This window comes from the organism of the source record quoted next, unplaced genomic scaffold (assembly GCF_019419815.1).
Source record: "Pyrus x bretschneideri cultivar Hongxiangsu unplaced genomic scaffold, Pyrus_bretschneideri_v1 Contig4, whole genome shotgun sequence".
NCBI lineage: Eukaryota > Viridiplantae > Streptophyta > Magnoliopsida > Rosales > Rosaceae > Pyrus > Pyrus x bretschneideri.
This window is the reverse complement of record NW_025999723.1, coordinates 2133969-2153869: the sequence shown is the minus strand read 5'-3', so window position 1 is coordinate 2153869 and position 19901 is coordinate 2133969. Positions and strand designations below refer to the sequence as shown.

The window sequence follows — 19901 nt, the reverse complement described above, 5'->3', positions numbered from 1 at the left end:
GTTGGAATATCTTGTCTTCTTCTGCTCTCTTTCGTAGCAGTGCTGCATCGGTCGTATGAGGACGATAAGTTTCCAACTCGTTCCACATGGTTTTCATGCTTCCTAGGAGTTGCACAAACGGCTTACCATCTTGTTGCAGATCGGAGATGTCCTTCTTTAATTGAAAAACCCGAGCAACATTATTCTGGTTGCCATACATTTCCTTGACTGTTTCCCATAGTTGATACGAGGATTCTGAGTAGCTGAATATTTCAACTAACTTTCGTTCCATGGAATTCAAGAGCCATAACATAACTAGCTGATCCTTGCTAAGCTAGCCATAACATAACATAACGATATCTACAAAATTAAATGTATCAATTGATAACATACACATAATTTGTTGTATCTAATAATAGTGTCTCAAAATAGATCTTGAAATAAGAAAATAGAGAAAAAGAAAAGAAAGATTACTACTTTAAATACAAGAAATACCTATCTTTTCTAATCTCTTAATATGTTTGGATACTTCAATTTAGTATTAATTTGTTAAGTAAAATATGAGTAACTATTAGTAGTGAAATGCTTTTAATCAAAATCTGAAATGCACAAATGTTTAATAAAAAAAATTGTCATATGGGTGGGGGATTCTAATTTTCTCTAAAAATAATAAAAGCAAACAAAAGTAAAACAAATTCAATACCAACTTTAATCGACTATGTAAAATTTTCTGTCAAACGTTCCATCTCCTCAAAGTGCCTCACTCTTTGGTCATGACATCTAGAGTTTACCTCTTGCAATTCTAATCATGTGGCACCGAAGCCAACACGCAAACCATAGACATTATTTAACATATCCATAGCCAATGGAGCTGTTTCATTTCCAAGCACGCAAACAATACCTTGAGCCTCAACACATATGTCTCTTGCTTCAATCTATCAATTTCTAGTTGTTGTGCTGATTCATTTTCCTGAAAAAATATGCACATCACAATATTAATAAAAGTAAAGCAAAAAACAATATTATGGCGCATAATTTTCCAAGAAAAAGAATCAGCGCAACAGCTAGAAATTGATAGATTGAAGTAGGAGAGAAATGTGATGAGGCTCATGTTTGTGTGCTTGGAAATGAATCAGCTCCATTGGGCTATGGATATATAAAATAACGTCTATGGTTTGTGTGTAGGCTTAAATGCCACATGATGGCAAGATAGAAACTCTAGATGTCATGTACCAAATAGTGAGGCAACTTGAGTAGCTCGAACGTGTGACAGAATGTTTTACATTAGGAGCCCAGAGGGTGAAGTCGATTAAGGTTAGTATTGGATTTGTATTACTATTGTTTCGCTTTTATTATTTTTAGAAAAAATTAGAATCCCTCACTAATCTTACAATTTATTTTTATTAAACATTTATGCGCTTTCGGATTTTGATTAAGAAGTATTTCGTTACTAGTAGTTACTCATATATTTTACTTAAAAAATTAATACTAATTTGAAGTATCTGCATATATTAGAAAAAATAGGTATTTCTTTTGTTCAAATTAGTAATCTTTCTTTTTCTTTGTTTTCTTATTTCGGGTATAGGTATTTCTTATTTCGGTTTTGAGACATTATTATTAGATACAACAAATTATGTGTATGTTATCAATTGGTACGTTTATTATTGTTTCTTCATCAATAAACGGCGTATTGCTAATAAATTGTATATAATCAAGTTATTTTCATAATAATCTTTAGAAGGGAAATTGAAAGAGGTAGATTCTAGGAAATTTGTTTCAATTCAAATGATATGTGTAATTTTTTGGACATCAAGAACTAACGTAAATGAAAACTCCAACAATTTTGTATGAATCTTGTTTAACCAATCCTTAAAAGGAATATATGTAGTTTAAAATATTCAATGCTAAGGCATCTATTTTAAAATATCTTTTTTATTTTTTGTTGCGGGTATACATTTTCCACAAGAGAAAATTCCTTAAAAAATTAGATCGCACGATTTAGATGCTTTAAATGAAAATTTGAAGGAAATATTAATTTAAAATATTGATTATACCTGGCAATTCATAAATTTACATCCAATGGTGACTTTATTTTAGATGGCACTGACACAACTAGAAGAACAGAAAGACGTGCTTGAAGGAGAAAACTTTAGAAAAAAAAAAAACTCCATAATATTGTATTATTATGGTAAGTTTATTAGCGTCTCACACTTTGTTAAATGTATCCCACATACTGTTTTATTGTTAAATAATTTAACACTCTAATATAAAATAACCGTGGAGCTTGGAAGATATTACTTTTGATCAAACCCACTGTAAGTAATGAAAATCGTAACATTAAGAACTTAACATTCAACATAAGCATGAGTGTTTATTGACCAATAAAGGCTTTATAGATGAGCGTCTCACACTTTGCTGAACTGCCCAGATAGTCAAAATTATGATATTCCCCGGTTCTTATGTGGATGGAGTTTGTCTACATGTGATGCAAGTGGAGATCATTATGCTTAGGAAGTCTTTTGGTTGTTGGTTTGCACAAGAAACTGCTTTATTTTGGCTTACTACTGATGCCAACTTATTTAATGATCTGTGGATTTGTTATTTTTATCAGTGTGCTCTGGATTGTGTTTCTGGAGCTGTTAATCATGAAGAGTTCTAGTAGTGTAGGAGAAGGTTATGATGCTGCTGGTGATGTTGTGGCATCTAGTTGGGCAGCTGAGGTAGGGGTTTTAAGTCTAAGGAAGTGCATCCAAGAGAAGGTTGTAACAAAAGCTAAAGGAAATTGTAAGTATTGTCTTGAGCTGAATTAATGAAGTATTTTACGTGGAATTGTAGGGGCCTGTGTAGGCCAAACTTTAGTGGTAATTTCAGTTTTTTGTGTTCGTTAGTAAGTGGAGATCAAGGTTGTAACTCATAATTTTTTTCTCTTTTAATCCCCTTACTCAGGAATGCAGTGGGAGTAGACTGAGCGGTGGAGAGTGGGGTGTGTATTTAACTATGGTAATGCTAGGGAGACGATTATAAATGTTGATCAATATGTTTATTTTCAGCTGATGATATACCATATAATTTGCAAATTTAGTATAAAAAACTAATTTTCTTAGGTGATCATGCAAACACGTTTACGTGATCACACAAACACGTTTACGTGATCACGCAAACATCATTTCAAAATACAGAGAGGAAAATTTATGGTTTGTGTTAAGTCTTGTTGAATGGAACTTGAGAGACTTGAAGGGGTTTTGTCTCCAACCACTCAACGAGGAATCTTGATCATATCTAAAGAAAATTTTGAGATCAGTGTTGTCAATGTCCCTTCTCTTTCATTTTTCTCTTCTGCGGAAGGCTTCGACTCCTTTGATACATTTGTGTGCTGGCCCCTCCACCTTTGTGCCCGCTGTTTCTGACGGCCACCCAGGTGCCTCGTGCTGATGTGACAACACCAGACAGCTTTCCAGCTGTGCCTCTGATACGGGCTCGGTGGTACCTCCACATTTATATGTAAAGATATACACTATACAGATAGTTTTGTTTCTATGAAAATTATGCTTACTTTCAAGATATACATTTTTGTAATCGAATTTTCAGTAGTTTCAATAATACGAATGACATATCAATTTAATATGCATGTCGAACATACTAAGCGATTAAGCTGTCTAATCCTTAAAGGAGAATTTTAACGAAAATTCTTGGTATTGTTTATTTTAACGAAAAATTATATTTTTACATTAAAAATTAATTTTGATATTATTTATTTTACTCTTTTTTTTTCCTTTTTTTTTTAAACTCAAAATTTTCAAATTTTTTTTCATTCACACCACAAAAAATATCTACCATGCTCACAAGGTAGATATTTAAGTCAAAAATGGACTTTATTTTTCTTCAACCCAATACAATTTATTTTCTTATCTCCAGACTCCATCTAAACAGAAAGTTTGTCCATACATAAAATGGCCGCTGCTCTCTCTCCCTTCATTTCATCCGAAGAAACCCTACCCTCCTTCTTCCCATTTTTCAACCAACCCTAGCGCTCTCTCCCTTGTGAGGTAGATTGCTTTTACTTTTGTACAAAGGTACGGTCTGGTAAATGACACTATGTTATTGGAGTAGAATTCTCTGCTCCTATTACTATCACATTCCATCTCCTCCTCTCACTCTTTTTTTGTCTTATTCTTTATATAAAAAATTCAAAACAAGATGTAAACGAGGCGTAATCGCAACCGTTTAAATAGGAGTGAATGGAAGGAGAGAGAAATTAGGAGGAGAAAGAATCCTACTCCCATGTTATTTCCTGCAAAAGCTGGCAAGCCACAAATTCTATCATAGCAATGGGATTGTATCAAGTCACATGATTTTTCGGTCTAAAAATGTAATGTGAAGTGTCCGTTTTTCGTTTTTCACGTGATAATATATTATTAAAGGAAAGTGTTATTGACACTCTAAAAATTTCATTTTACACTCTTAACAAGTGTATTTTTCTTTTCAAATATAGAAAGTTAGGATTATAGAGTGAGAAATTTGGAATGCTAATAACAATTCCTGTATTAAATCGTGACACCACTATAACAATTTATCAAGTTCCATATAAGTTGATCAAACTCTTTAGAGCAAATTATATTTGATGCTACCCCGGCAATGATACAAAAGTTGTATAGGCTTATTATAAAAGTCATCCTTAGCAAATAAAAAATGAAGTTGTTATATAGGATGGGTGGATGTTTATTGTCAGCTTATTTTTTCGCACAATTTCATAGCAACATTATAAATATTGAGAAAATGCTTTCTTTTGGCAGGGTCGAGGGGTCTCACAACCCTCGATTAAGGTTAGTATTGGATTCGTTTTACTATTGTTTCGCTTTTATTATTTTTGTTGTGGGCATACATTTTCCATAAGAGAAAATTCCTTAAAAAGATGGCACAATTTAGGTGTTTCAAATGAAAAATTAAAGGTAATATTAATTTAAAATATTGATTATACCTGGTAATTCATAAATTTACATCTAATGTTTACTTTATTTTAGATGGCACTGACACAACTAGAATAACAGAAAAGACGTGCTTGAAGAAGTTATATGGGATGGGTGGATATATCGTCATCTTATTTTTTTCGCATAATTTCGTAGCAACATTATAAAATATTATATATATAATAAAAAAATGAGAGACTGTTCATGAGAAATTCCACTTTCAAGAGATTTCCTTTAACATTTCTCTTGCTGCTCAAGAATACAGCTCTCTCCTTTCTCTCTCAGACACTCTTCTCAACTCTCTAGCCCTAAATTCCGCCAAAATCCCTAATAGGATTTCACCAATCCAAACCCCAGTCTCTGCAAATCCAACGTCACACCCTTATTGAATATTTCAGGAGTATATGTACATATAATATATATATATATATGCGTCTGGTTGCATTGGCAGAGTCGGGAGTTGGGTCATTGCCCTACAATCATCTTTCTTCAAATTAAACACTGCTTCTTCATGTTTGGTGAAAAGACATGCATGATTGATGGAAACAAGTGTATTTCTATGACTAACAAATATAACCTTTGGGTAACTGGTGCTCTGCAGCAGGCAATAACCATTCGAATGCCTCTTGGGTAATGCATCGTATTTTGTAACTTTGATTACTTTGAACTTGTGCAATTCTCTTTACATATTGATAACATTGGCAAAAAAGAGCATTTATTATCGTATCGATTCTGTTGAGTAGAATTGTCACATCTTGGTCCGGGACGGATCACTTCCTGGACCCGTTCCACCACCGTAGTACGATATTGTCCGTTTTGGGCCTCGACCACACCCTCACGGTTTTGTTTCTAAGAACTCACACGAGAACTTCCCGATGGATCACCCATCCTGGGAATGCTCTCGCGCACTACTCGCTTAACTTCGGAGTTCTCATGGAACCCGAAGCCAATGAACTCCCAAAAGGCCTCGTGCTAAGTAGGGATGGGAATATACAGATAAAGATTACTCCCCTGTGCGATGTGGGATGTTACAATCCACCCCCTTTAGGGGCCCGACGTTCTCGTCGGCACACGCGCGGCCAGGGTTAGGCTCTGATACCAAATTGTCACATCCCGGCCCGGGACGGATTACTTCATGGGCCCGCTCTATCACCGTAGCATGATATTGTTCGCTTTGGGCCCCAACCATGCCCTCACGGTTTTGTTTCTGGGAATTCACACGAGAACTTCCCGATGGGTCACCCATCTTGAGAATGCTCTTGCGCACTACTCACTTAACTTCGGAGTTCCTATGGAACCCGAAACCAATGAGCTTCCAAAAGACCTCGTGCTAGGTAGGGATGAAAATATACATATAAGGATCACTCCCCTTGGCGATGTGGGATGTTACAAGAATTGTGTACATAAAGGTTTCGAATGATGGATTTTAATTGTGCGTTTTTGTTTTGTGTAGAAAGAGAGGAGTCTTGATCAAGTTCCTCTGGACAAGTGGTGAAGAATCGAAACAAGAAAACCTGAGGTACCGAGTAGCATGGGACGCCAACGACCGCCACTTGCCGTTAAGCAGGATGCAGCAGGTGCCAGAGAGATCGGCAGCGTGGAGGGATCAGAGTGTGGCAATGTTGAGTTGACGAAGGAAGAAGTCGAGGCATTGTTGGTTGAGAAGTTAAAAGTGAAGGTGTATTTCGCACCCAATTGTTTCTACATTTAAGCGTCACTTCTTTGATTCTATTAGCTTTGTATATATTGAAAAATGTGAAAGTCCGACATCGACCATCTTAATTACAAAATAACAGCAACTCGTATTAAATGGTTCTACTTATTGTATGAGGCCCGATATGATTGGTAGTGAGCCGCACCCGCATATTTTTGATATCTTCTGTAACATTCTGTTTGGAAGAGAAAATTTAAAATGATTAAGGAATTTTAAAATGTCCAAAAATGAAACAATGAAATTTTATATTTTTAAATTTGTGAATTTTCTTATCTGATTAATCTAGAAAAAATTTGAATTTGAATACGATCTTTTTTATATTTAATTTCTTACTCATGAAAACTTGAAAATAATATCTATTTACACAGAATTTAAATTTAAGAATTAAAAATCCGAAATTCCAATTAAACAAAAAATACAATAAAAAAGAAAATTAAATTAAAGTCCAACAAAAAACTCACACTCCCACACAAGTCTAAATAAAAATTGGTCCGTATGTGACTCCAGTAATTATTAAATGCCTGCCTCAACTAAACCCACAAATTAACCCAAATCCATGCTTAATTAATTAAGCTTATTTAACTAATTTTCAACGACCAGAAAACCCTTGTCCTGCTCCAGCTTCTCCATCGTTGGAGCCTCCAAGCTAATCTCCACATCGATGCTCCTCCCGCCGCTCTTCCCCTGGTACAAATACACCATCCCGTCGAACCGATTGTTCGACCCGCTTCTCACCCCCTCGGGTTTTCCCCACCCGAAATCCACCTCATACACCTGGAACCTTGGCGAGCTCCCCATCGCCACGCAGTTTACTCCCGCATCTTTGAACTCGAAAATCTTCGGCGAGCTCTCCCACTCCGTGTTCCTCTGATCGATCGCTTTCGCGTTGTGCCCCTCGATCGCCTTCTGGATGATCAATGCGCCGAACTCCGGCGGGTTCGCCGACAGCAATCCGGCGGCCGTGACGGTGAACACGGCCTGGATTAGGTTCCCGAAGTAGGCGTCGGGCATGGGCGGGTCGACCCGTTTGCGGCAGTCAGCGAAAACGGTGAACACCGTGTAGTCCTCGGGTTTTAGTTGGCGGGCTTGGGTGACGTGGCGCCAGATGTGGACGGAGAGGGACTGGAATGTTGAGAACGGTTTTGAGCCGTCGGATGGACGGTTTGCGTTGACCATTGACTTGATCTTGTCGATTGCTGCTTCAGAGAATTTGAAGACTCTCTCTCTGAGGTTCGGTTCCTTTTTATCGTTGGCCGAAACGTCGCCGTTTGATGGTGGCGGGGAGAGATCGAGCTTCACGCGCGTGTTTCGGGCCTGGGTCCGGTCCAGAAATGGTTGGGTCGAGATGGATTTGGATCCGTTGCAGATCTCGGCCCATGAGCTCATGAAGTACCACGTGGAGGTCCCGTCTAGGATTGCATGGTTGAAGGCGCACCCTATCGCCAGTCCATCTTTCAGCTTGGTCAACTGCCAAACCAATGAGAAAAAAGAAAAATTAATCATCGTAAATAGTAATTAAAAATCAGCCAACAAGTGCAATTCTTTTTTGGAGGAAAAAATATATGCAATGTTATGTAAATCGAGCTCAAGTCAAGGTAACGAATAACGAACACATTGTTCTGATTAATGGATTAATTCTAAACAGTTATAACAATTGGATGCTTATTCATCTACAAGCAAGAGATTATAACTCGAAATTCAAAAAAATGGACGGACATATTGACATAATCAACTGCCTAATTCCTTTTTTCCACCAATATGCCAAGATTAGAACTGGCAAAGGGGATTAGAACTTGCCAGAACCCAATAGTTAATTAGGGATTAGAATGGATTTTTTTATTAACTTAGAATTATATTTGTGAGTTCTTGAATCCTGGAGAACAAGATTTTATTTAGAATTAGGGATTAGAACTTGCCAAACCCAATAGTTGTTTACGAGTAGAATTTGAAAAAGAAAAAAAAAATCCATGATAGATGAGAATGAAGATGATGAAGTCGAAGAGGACGATGGGGTGTCTTCCGAAGAGGAAGGTATAGATGAAGATGAAGGGGTTGGGAGGTTCTTTTCTGTTTGAGGGCGTGAAAAGAAATCAGATAGGGGATGGTAGGATTCTTGATAACATTGGTATATATAGCACCGACCTTCAAATCCATCAAAATCCCTCTCTCATTCAAATCCTACCAAATCTTTTGCATTCTCACTCACTCTGGATTTAGATGTATTATTTGAAATCTTAATTAACTATCCTTGGATTTGGATGTATTCTTTAAAATCCTCTTAAATCATACTTTGACTACACCATGATTTCTAAATATTTTAAAATCCTCTTTTAAAATTGTAATTGACTACATCCTGATTTTAAAATCTATTAAAATTCTATCAAATCCTATTTTGACTACAACCCTAAATTTCATGATGCCACATAAAATAGCATGTAATTTTATTTTATTTTTTGTCAAACGATAAATTTTATTAGATTAGCAATTTCACATTTAATTAGATTTAATTATTTTTTCACGTAGCTTAATTAGCATTAATTAAGTAATTACCTGCACTGCTAGGAGTGGCCTGTGAAAGCCCTCCAAGTTCAAGACCCCATTGTAGGGTATGAAGTCCTTCAAACCAGTGGTGCCTTCCTCAACTGCCAGATCAGCTATACTGATCTCCTCCGCCGCCGCCTCGGCCACCTCCACGCCCTCCATCTCATCCCCATACTCAACCCTAAACACTCCCTCCTCGTCCTTCCCAAGCTTCCCCGCCAGCTGGTAAAACTCCCCAAGAACCACCTCCAAACCCTCCTTCAGTTTCTTCACCATTTCCTCGAACTCACCCCCCTTGTAAAAAAGGAGCTTTTGGTTGTAGTAAAAAGCCAGGTAGGGTAGGTCAAATGTGACTAGTTGAAATTGTTGGCTGCCTATCTTCTTCTTAGGCTTCACATGGGTTTTTCCGGTGACTTTCACCTTCGATATGTCCTCCATTGTTGGTGGTGATGGGGAGGAGCAGAATCTAACAAGGGAGGAGGAGAAGGTGGAGATAGTTTGAAGATAGAAGAGTGTGTGAGTGGATTAATGAGATTTAGGAGATACTTATAATCTAGTTGCTTCGTGTAGTTGGGGGTGCAATTATGGGTGTCACCGTCGTTCAATGTTGTGACCCATAAATGTTTCTCTCTTTTAATCCCCCCAGTCGGTGAATTATGCAGTGGGAGTAGACAGAGCAGTCGAGAGTGGGGTGTGTATTTAATTATGGTAACGGTAGGGAGACGAATTATTTAGGTCAAATGGAGTAAATCATATGACGCGGTTATTGACAATTATAAGTGTTGATTAACGTATTTAAATTTGTTGATGATACGTTACTTGGTTTGCAAATTTGGTCTAAAAATTTGATTTTCCTAGCATTACTTTTTAATTGTATATTAATCAATATAATCACACAACACGTAAAACTTGTTTAGAGGAAAACGTTAATATCAAGATGAATTACCTCAAAGTTAATTTTGACAAAATCATATGTGACACGATAATATTATTCAAAATACACAAGAAAATTTAGGGTTTGTGTTAAATCTTGTTGGGTGTCTTCAACCAAATGGTCCAGAGGGCCGAAAATCATCTCCAACCAAGGATCAGGCCAAAGGGCCAATCAGCTAGCCTAACCCAGCCAACACCGGGCCGAGCCAGATGCTAATGTCATATTCGATTTTTTATTTTTTATTTTTACAAATTAAAAAAAAAAAATTTAATTTCTATTTTTTTTCATATAACTTCCTAAGTCATTAAACAACCTTAAATAACATTAAGTAACATAAAACAACACTAAACAATATTAAACAACATTAAATAACATTAAGTAACATTAAACAACATAAAAAAAAATTAACAACATGAAACTTAAACAACATTTTAAAACCATTCAACAACATGAAAATTATTAACAATCCATAACATAAAATTATTGAGGTAATTTAATTTAAGTAACCATAGTAATTCAATTAAAATAATAAAATATGTTTGGCTCTATGGCCCTCGGTTGGAGATGGGTTTTTTTCATAGGGTTATGTTTGGCCTATGGCCCTCTGGCCTCTCGGTTGGAGATGGTAAGAAATATAATCATGCACTATTCATTAAAATATTAATTTCTTAGATGACCAAAGAGTTAAAACAAGCCCTCTGACCCTTATTCGGTTGGAAATGGCCTCATGTACCGTTTTAGGATCTTTGTTACTACCTTAGGCCAACCCATACGCAAAAAAGGTATATGAAACCTTTAAGAAGTCTTTCATAAATTTGTTGGGGATTGTTGAGATAGATCTAACAATAAAATATGACTATTAATTTGCAACACCTCTATTAGACCATTTCCAATGGTGACTTATAACCTAAAATTTCTCCTTTTCCCCCCCTCAAAATCCACTCCAACCCATGATCCAAAATTAACCTAAAACCTAAAACTCATTTGAGGGTCAAATACCGGCCCAGTTTTAGGCCACAAAGCAAAATGGGCCCCACCAACTGAGACTGAAACCGGGGCTGTGAAGCCCAGTTCCCTTTCCCTACTCGCCTACGCACTGCACGCGCTAGGCATTTTCAGAAAACCAACAGCCCCACGTGGGGGTGTTCCCCCGCCTATCACTGTAATAAGTAGCCCAACGGCTACTTTTTATAATCCAACGGCTATGTTTAAATGTGACACACCCCGACCGAGATCGGAGCGTGCTGGCCGTCACTCAAAGGTGACGTAGCCATGTGCACGTGCGGAAGCTAGTAAGTAGTAAAAAGGTACGAATAATTAAAACAAAACTAGCATACAAGTACTAAAATAAGTGCTAGTTAGTGCGATACAAATTCAGAGCAGGTCTAAAACAGTCCAAATAAAACGACAACAGTAGTACGCCTGAAGGCGACCCTACAATGTGGAGTGTCTGTCAGAACGCCGAAAAGCTCTCAAGGGAAACCACCGCAACGGTTAAGCAACTAGAACCTGGAGGGGCGCAAAACAAAAGCGTGAGTGGGCAAAAACAAAGCTCTTTGAAAACCATTTCATAAAATACATTCTAACCCCTCACCGTAAAACCTGTATACTTCCCAGAAAATAACCATATGTACGTATGTATAGATATGTCCAACATGCTCAAGGGTATGCCAATCATGCTCAAGATATGCCATGTCAAAACCTCGTAATGAAATGTATGTGCTCAGGTATGAATCCTATCAATAACATAACATCTGGCAGCTGGAGTCACCTAACGTGACCTGTACGGCTGCATATAGAGCTCAATCTCAAACTCAACAACTGAACCTGCCCACGAGTCGGAACCACTCTATGTGGTCTGTACGACAGGCCTGGGTGTAATACATATATACGCTCTAGTGCTACGATCACGTGAAGGCTGTGCGAATAATCGCGGGTCACCTACGAGTCGGAACCACCTAAAGTGGTCTGTACGACAGGCCTATGCACCTAGCTTGGATCCAAGCTGAGCGTATGGTGCGGGAGGTGAACAACACGTGAAGGACTGTGCCCTACTCTGGGCGGGAGCACTAACACCGGGGGTGCAGGTTATGAGCTCTCTAAGCATCTTTAAACACTATGTAGTGCAATCGTTAATTAACGCTTACCTGGCACTTACCTATGCCTCCACAGCACCCACACATAAATATATATGACATATTCATATGTATATGTATGCCACAATTAATGAATGCAAAGATGTATAAACGATAAACAATAAAGTGCATGGCATAAGGCAAATAACCCTTTTTAATTCAATTTCTGGGAATATAAATGTATATAGGTATATACGGAAAACAAAAGCCCACTCACTGGTATGTAGAAGGGTCGTAGCCCCCCTGTCTCGCGTGTGCACGCTCGTCCTCTGGGTACGTGTCACCTAGATGCGAAACAACTATAAAAACGTTAACTTTAAAGCACATAACCCGTTTCTCGTAATAACTTCTCATACATTGCTCAAAATGGACAAATGAATATACCAACGTGCTCTACACAACCTCAGGATCACAACCATATTTTTAAAATAATTTTTGGACCCCGCACGCGCCCCCACGCGCCAGCACAGGCACGGACCTACGCGCCCCCCACGCGCGGCCACGTGCCAGGCACACTGACGGTGTCAACAGACGCCGTCAGGAATATTCCGTCAAACTGACGGAATATTCCGTTAAATCTAACCGGATCCGTTAACGGCGTTAGGAATATTCCGTCAGTTTGACGGAATATTCCGTCGCCTTCTTCATTCGATCGCCGGCGACGTCGCCGGCGCCGGAAACTGGGAAAACCTGCAACTTAGGTTTTCTCGCTCATTTTTCATCCTTTTTTCGTGATTCTTGGACCAAAAGAAAGCCCTAGACTAGAAGAACATGTCCCAACAAGTTTTAAGGGCTAAAACTAAGAGATTATACCTGTGCAAAATCTTCAAAACCGGCCAACTTCGAACAGGACGATCCCGACGTCCAATTTTTGTCCAACGAAGCACTCCGAGGCTCCTTGGGACCTCACCAACACATCTACAAGCTTCAAAAGCCCAAAAACTCAATGTACAAATCTTGCATGAACAGTACTCAATTCGGCCATTGATGAAACGACGTGAAAACGAAGTGTTTCTCACCTGAAAAGGGTATGGCTGAGCTCGTCTCAACCTCACGAGTCGAATGGTGTAGTTGGTTCCTTCGATCTGCTACGGTTTAATGGTCCTTGGTCTGTGTCCGTACGTTTACAGGGGAAGTGGAAGCTCGGGGGAGAGAAAGAGAGACACAGGAGAGAGAGGTAGAGGGAAAGGGAAGGGCAGAGAGTGTGCAGGTGTGTGTGTGGCCCAACACATGCCACAACACACAAAACAACCCCACAACGTGACGAAAAACACACTAGGGGCAAAATTGTAATTCCACGCGTACGTGTTAATAATCCCGGGACGGGATGTCACAAAATGGGCCGTTGGTTAATCCAACAGTCCAGGTTCAAATTTTTTTTTTTTTTTAGTTTTATATTTATGTATTTATTGAATCCAACGGCTTAGATTGAATATATTTAAATATAACGGTAAAAAAAAGATCTAATGGTCCAAATTTAAATCCAACGGCTAGAATAATTTTAAAAAATATTTAACTTACAATTCAACCAAAAATTCTATAAATACCTATGTATTTGTTCAAACATCCACACAAAACTCACTTTTCTCCTACAATTCTTCCAATTTTTCTTTATACCATTTCTTCTCATTTCCAGAATTTTCAAGATGGCAAAAGAGCATGTTAGAGGTCGTAATTGGACATTTGACTAAGATATTGCTTTATGTTTGGCATGGATTTCGGTTAGCGAAGATGGTGCCGTCGGCACCAATCAAAATAGAAAGGTTTTGTGGGGTAAAATCGTTGATAAGTTCCATGAAAATTCCAACGCCGGTCGAAGGGAAGTTGGTGGTGTTTATGATCGGTGGAAGATTATCAACAAAGTGTGCACTTTGTGGAAGGGAAGCTTGGAGAGAACCATGGTTGACATGCCTAGTGGAAGGGGCGCCTCAGAAATTGTGAGTTTCTTTGTTGATATTTTAGTTGTCATGTACATAATACATAATAGTATTTTGCAACTAATTGTTTTTATGTATTTATTGCATAGGGTGACAAAGTAATGACAATTTACAAGACAAGAACTACACCAAAAAATCAAGTTTTTAAGTTGCATCATGCTTGGAACATCATCAAGGATTGTCCGAGATGGGGAACCGATGTGAATCAACAATGTGGAAGATTATTTCATAATGAAGCCCCACCCCCAAATGATCTCAATGAAGGTGTGAATTTTGCCGACAATGAAGGTGTTGACCAAATGAGCCCAACTTCTTCTTTTCCAAGGCCCCTCGATAGAGATAAGCAAAAGGAAGCAAAGAGAAAAGGGAAGTCCCAAGATCCGATATGTGCACAATTTGCTGGCGAAATGGCAAGAATGAACGAAAACCAGTGTTATCGGCAAGAAGAATCGGTCCAAATGTTTTTGGCCATGAAGGAAGAAGGGGATAGGGAGCAAGAAAGGTATGAAACTAATTTGATCATGGAGGACCTCGACAAATACACTCCAGAGAGGAAGAAATACTTACGTGGTAAGCAAAAGGAAATTTTACGAAGGAATGCCACAAGGATATTTCAAGATGATGATTCATCTCAAGACTATCACCCAAGTCCATCACCAAGTCAAGATGGTGGATATCATTATTAAGTGTATGTAGTCTATGAGTTTTCGATTGTATTAAGTTTATGTGGTCTATTAATTGTCTTTTTTTTTTTTTTTGAGTTTATGTGGTTTATCATGATTTTCATGTATTGATTTAATGATTTTTCAAAATTTATCGGAATTTAAATATTTTTAGGTTAAAATGTTTATAAAATTAATTTAGAAAAAAATTAGCCTTAATTCATTCTTTGATAATCTGGGGCTAAAATTTTAGGCTAGTAGGGTTGGAGTAGAAAAACTGTTTTTGGGCTAAAACCTAAATTTTTTGGGCTAAATAATTTTATATTTTAGGTCACCATTGGAGATGGTCTTAGAGCCGTAACTAGTGTAGCGTACTTTTGGGGAGTTTTTTTAGTGTGTCGGGACACTCACTTTGTTGGAAACAAAACAAAAAAAAATATAATTGATTGTATTATTTTTCAAGAAACGTACGATATTTATTGATTAATGAAAGAAGAACACGTATAAAAAATGACAAGGTATATAAAGTGAGTATCAATAAAAATCTTACCGAAAATTTCTAATTAATCGTATTATTAAACTTAGTGTATCGGGTCAAATTCCCATAGGTTGAAAATTTTCTGCTAGTTATTATAGTTGTGTGACTAATTATTAATGAATTGTGACAAATTAACCAAGTTATTAACTAAGTTGGGTGGATAGTGGATTTTTTTTTGCTCGGGTAGGAGGAGAATGCACCTTGCACCGGGTTTTACTTCTTGTATGATTAAAGTGAGGAGTGAGATAGGCACGCTGTAAATATATATCAAGTGATGTAATGACATGTAAGTTTATTAACACTGGTTAATAAATAACAAAAATCACAAAGAAATCATACACAAAATGAGTGCAGCGGGTTTACACTCAGTCAAATGGAACCAGTAGCTAGGTCAAAGTCTTCATTTACCCTGTGCATTATAATTAAATCAGAGTCTGAAGCGATCCCAAATCCCAATGAAATTTCAATAAGATGATTAATATTTTTATTTATATTTCTGGAAAATTTCTTCACACGCAGAAATCACGTTGATGAAGACATGTGCCGGGAATTTATGTTAGGGAGGAGGGTGGTGTTAGTTGGCATTCAATGACCGCCAGCCAGTCCAGCCCACTCTATTTCAAGAGGAACATAAACGTACCATAATGAAAAAAGGGGTCATTTTATGGCCACTCGAAATCGGTATATCTCTTTTGTTACATGATTATCAATTATACGACGGAAGCAATCAAGAGAACGAGTTATATTCCCGAATGTACAACGGAATCTCTCTACTTAACACTGCATGTATTTTGATGCCAACATTTATTGGTTTCTAATGGTCTTCAAACTTGAAAATGACTACACATGACACCGAGTCAAGGACAATAATTTCGCGATGCACTGAAGTTGCGAGCAAATTAAGGTGTCGATATTTCCAACTATATCGAAACCATCATTGTCAATGTAAAATATTTTGACAAATTTTTGTCTTTAAATTACAAATTTATTTTCCTCATTTTATGTCACATGTATGACAAATTCTTCCACAAAAAACATAATTCATATGATTTACGAACACCGATGTACCCTATAATCCACATTGATGGGGCATTTTAGCCAAAATGGTATCTGATAACTCTTTACTTTGATTTTTGATATTTGAAATCGATAGAAGTGGTCCATGAGTTTGTCCAATGTCAATCATTTTAATTATTACGTGAAAATCTCTGTTAAATTTAAATAGACCTAAATGACAAAGACCCTCAATTTAATAAACAATTGGGCAAAATAATTTGACAAAAATTGAGGGTATATTTGTCATTTTGGTCCTTAGTTAACAAAGATTTTTCACGGAATGAACAAAATAATTGACGGTAGACAAACTTAAGAATCACTTCTATCGATTTCAAATCTTATGAACCAAAATGAAAAGTTATGCCAATCGAAACCATTTTTGCTAAAAAACTTAAAACAAAATAAACTAGAGAAACAAAACAATTATTGAGTTTTTATTTTCATAATGTATCATGGGTCAGAATGATTTGACCCGGATCCAGAATCTCCTTCACAACAAGATTTCTAGCCCTGTTAATGGTCATGAAACACAAATACAAATGCTCCTCTAGCTCATCAAGCTGCTGCCTAAAGCTACAGTCATTTTTCTTCAGCTGGCGCGCCAGTTCTCCTCCGGCTTGGCTCCAATCCTCCTCCCCACGCTCCACCCAAAACTTGACCATGCGACGCATGTGCTCAAGCTCATCGTTTAGCCGAGCCACGAGTCGGCTCACGGTCTCCAAATCCCTGTTTAGTATGTAAGTTCCTTTCGTGGCGGCGTCGAGCTGAGATGTCATCTTAATCAGCCTTTTCGGCGAAGCCAAGTCAAACGAAGCTGCTAGAAAAGCCGGCATTGCCACAACTAGCGCAATAGCATGCGTGACAACTATTACGCTCAACGAAGCCGTTAACGCGACTAAGAAAATGGTTGAGCCGGCTCGAAGCTTTTTTACGAGTCGGAGCTTGGCTCGAGCCTTGTCACGAGTTGACTCAAGTCGTTTCAGCAAGTTAGAGCATCCGACTTGAGTGGCTTGGATGCGAATTAGAGATAAAATCGGGGTGAATCTGGTTAGACGAGTTAGTGTTTTAGGGGTAGAATGGTCATTTAAGGATTGTAAGGTGGATTTGATGGACTGATATTTGACACGTGTACGATTGATGTCATTTAGTAGGAGGCCACATAGGATGGAAGCATCGGCGGTTTGAGTGAAATAGTCAGATAAAAGTACGTGGTTGATCGGGTGGTTGCAAATCAACGATAAGATCCGAGTAACCATGGGTTGATCCGGATCCAATAGATGCTCCGCGAAGAGCCGATAGGATGGGAGCCGAGCTGCGGTAGTCGACTCCATCGACTTGCACGCCGGTTTAGTGGATTCACTATTGGATAATGCAACGACACGTGTCCAAAAGTCGAGGTATGATTCGGTGCGGAAAGCATTAGCATATTCTTCTGTAACATCCACTCCCATTGAAGCAGTTGATGTAGTGGGCCTAGATCCTGCATCAAAATAGTAGTTATATCAGAAATTCAGCCCAACCCAATACTCATTGTGACTAGATTACAAATCCAACGTTGTTGTAAGAACTTCAAAATGGTAATTGTGTTTAAGGTGCTAATAACAATTCTTAAGATGATTACCGGTAAATGGAATAAATTTTCGGATGCATGTACTCATTCTTTTACCCATTCCGCCTCGTCAGATTGTGAAATTGAATGATGTAAAGTACGTAACGAGCTTGTAACTCAACTGATCAATATAATTTATCTTTGCACTCAAAGTCCTGTCTTCGGACAAAGCTTCCCAGTAATGCTTGTCTGAAAGATTGAAAGGATGAAGCTGTGAATGCAGGGATTGTAATTTGTAAGCAGCAGTGGAAAATGATATGAAGGAAAGGGAAGAGAGAAAGGAGGGGGATTTTATATTTGGGGTTTGGTCTTGCTTGTAAGAAACAAAGGGTGATAAGGGCGTGTAGAATTTCAATCCGGCCCTTGCAGTGCACGTGAAGGCTCATAAGAATTGTTTAGAAGCTTAGCAAGGACAACAACGTGTAGAATTTTCTTCCAATCCTTACTTAAAATTATGTTACAACAATCAGCAACGCAACTATAAATTTTCTTTGGTTGGGACGACTTTAACCTTCAATTATACTTGAGAAAACAAAATTCCTAATGGTAGAATTTCTTCTATAATTTCATTACTTTTCTTGTTATTCTCAATTTTTATCAAGCCAAATTGTCGACATTTTTTCATAATGATAGCTTATTATACATATTATTTGAACTTTCAACTAATCACTTAAAGTACTTAAATACGATAAATTCAAGTTCTGTAACCATCATGATTTTTTTTCCTATGCACAAAGCTTCAATTGGGGCAGCTGCCCCACTGGACCTTAGCTGCCTTCGTCCTAGACTATGTAGAATTTTCTTCCAATCTTTCTTCAAATTATTTGGCATTACGTGAGTTTTTAGTTTTCTATCAACGGGGCAAATACGTACTTGAGATGTATTCCGTCATTGACAATCTAACAATAGATTAAGAGCTAAATCTGACACCATGGTGGACCAATCATATTCATAGGTGATGGAGAAGGGAGGCCAAATATTGGTATATTGTTTTTTTATATTTTAAAAAGGAATTTCATATTGTATAAAAAATAGAAAAAAGAAAGAAAGAAGGAAATTCCACATCCTACATCGACTGCCCTGAATAGATGCCAATCTGATGCCCTAAGGTCAGCATGTTGAGTGTACGTCAAACAGAATGGGCTTATAAGACATGCCTAGATAAAACACCATGTATTTCTAATACTATTACGACGCACAAAACCAATTTTATGTTTTTTTTTAATAAAAGTGAACCCTATGCATAATTAGTAAACATCTATTAGAGAATGTATCGGAACAGTGTGGTTTGCGTAAGTAATAATTTTTACACTCTCGCAAAGTAACGTGTCCCGCTATATTAAGAACACAATTAGACTTTACAAACTGACCCCTTACTTATGAGAATAGTCTAATAATCTAAAATAGGTTGACATGTGTAAAATAAATAAATTTAAAAATAAAATATATATGATTGGTTCGGTTTAATTTTGATCAGTTTTAAAATTATCAAAAACGAACCAAACCAAATATAAGACAATTCAGTTCAATTTTTGAATTATATGACTTTTTCCTTGATCAAAATGAAACCAAATTGACCAATATAATTCGAATAGGTTGGTTGAGTCCGTTTGATGCCCATCCTAGACTTGATACCATTCTTTTTCTTTATGCCGCATGCGCATCGCACCATATTCTGACGCTCTCAACTCATCCTATAACACGCTTCTCACACGCTTGTGAAAAAACGCACAAATATCTTGACGCTTTTGGCTCCAAGAAGATCTTATCTGGATTCACTTTGTGAGAATATTAGAGATTCTCACATTTTAATCGTTCATCGTACATCG

The 19901-nt window shown here is 37.6% G+C and overlaps 2 protein-coding genes across 2 annotated transcripts; both read right to left on the bottom strand.

The window, feature by feature from the left end:
• Positions 1–7076: 7076 nt before the first annotated feature.
• Positions 7077–9837, bottom strand: LOC103958234 (BAHD acyltransferase DCR). Its single transcript, XM_048565697.1, has 2 exons — positions 9211–9837; positions 7077–8127 (listed from the first exon to the last, which is right to left on the bottom strand). The coding sequence occupies exons 1-2, from the start codon at positions 9637–9639 to the stop codon at positions 7243–7245; spliced, it is 1314 nt and encodes a 437-aa protein (XP_048421654.1). The 5' UTR covers positions 9640–9837; the 3' UTR covers positions 7077–7242.
• Positions 9838–16875: 7038 nt separating this feature from the next.
• Positions 16876–18310, bottom strand: LOC103958233 (UPF0496 protein At3g49070). The gene is made up of 2 exons (XM_009370477.3): positions 18085–18310; positions 16876–17943 (listed from the first exon to the last, which is right to left on the bottom strand). Exons 1-2 carry the CDS (start codon positions 18131–18133, stop codon positions 16904–16906), a joined length of 1089 nt encoding a protein of 362 aa, XP_009368752.2. The 5' UTR covers positions 18134–18310; the 3' UTR covers positions 16876–16903.
• Positions 18311–19901: the final 1591 nt, after the last annotated feature.

Bases quoted from the DNA above. Each gene is read 5' to 3' on its own strand.
- LOC103958233 (XM_009370477.3), bottom strand. From the start codon at position 18,133: ATGGGTAAAAGAATGAGTACATGCATCCGAAAATTTATTCCATTTACC. The intron at 17,944-18,084 runs GTAATCATCTTA...ATTTTGATGCAG, and splicing joins AAAATTTATTCCATTTACCG to GATCTAGGCCCACTACATCA.
- LOC103958234 (XM_048565697.1), bottom strand. From the start codon at position 9,639: ATGGAGGACATATCGAAGGTGAAAGTCACCGGAAAAACCCATGTGAAG. The intron at 8,128-9,210 runs GTAATTACTTAA...TTGGTTTGGCAG, and splicing joins GGCCACTCCTAGCAGTGCAG to TTGACCAAGCTGAAAGATGG.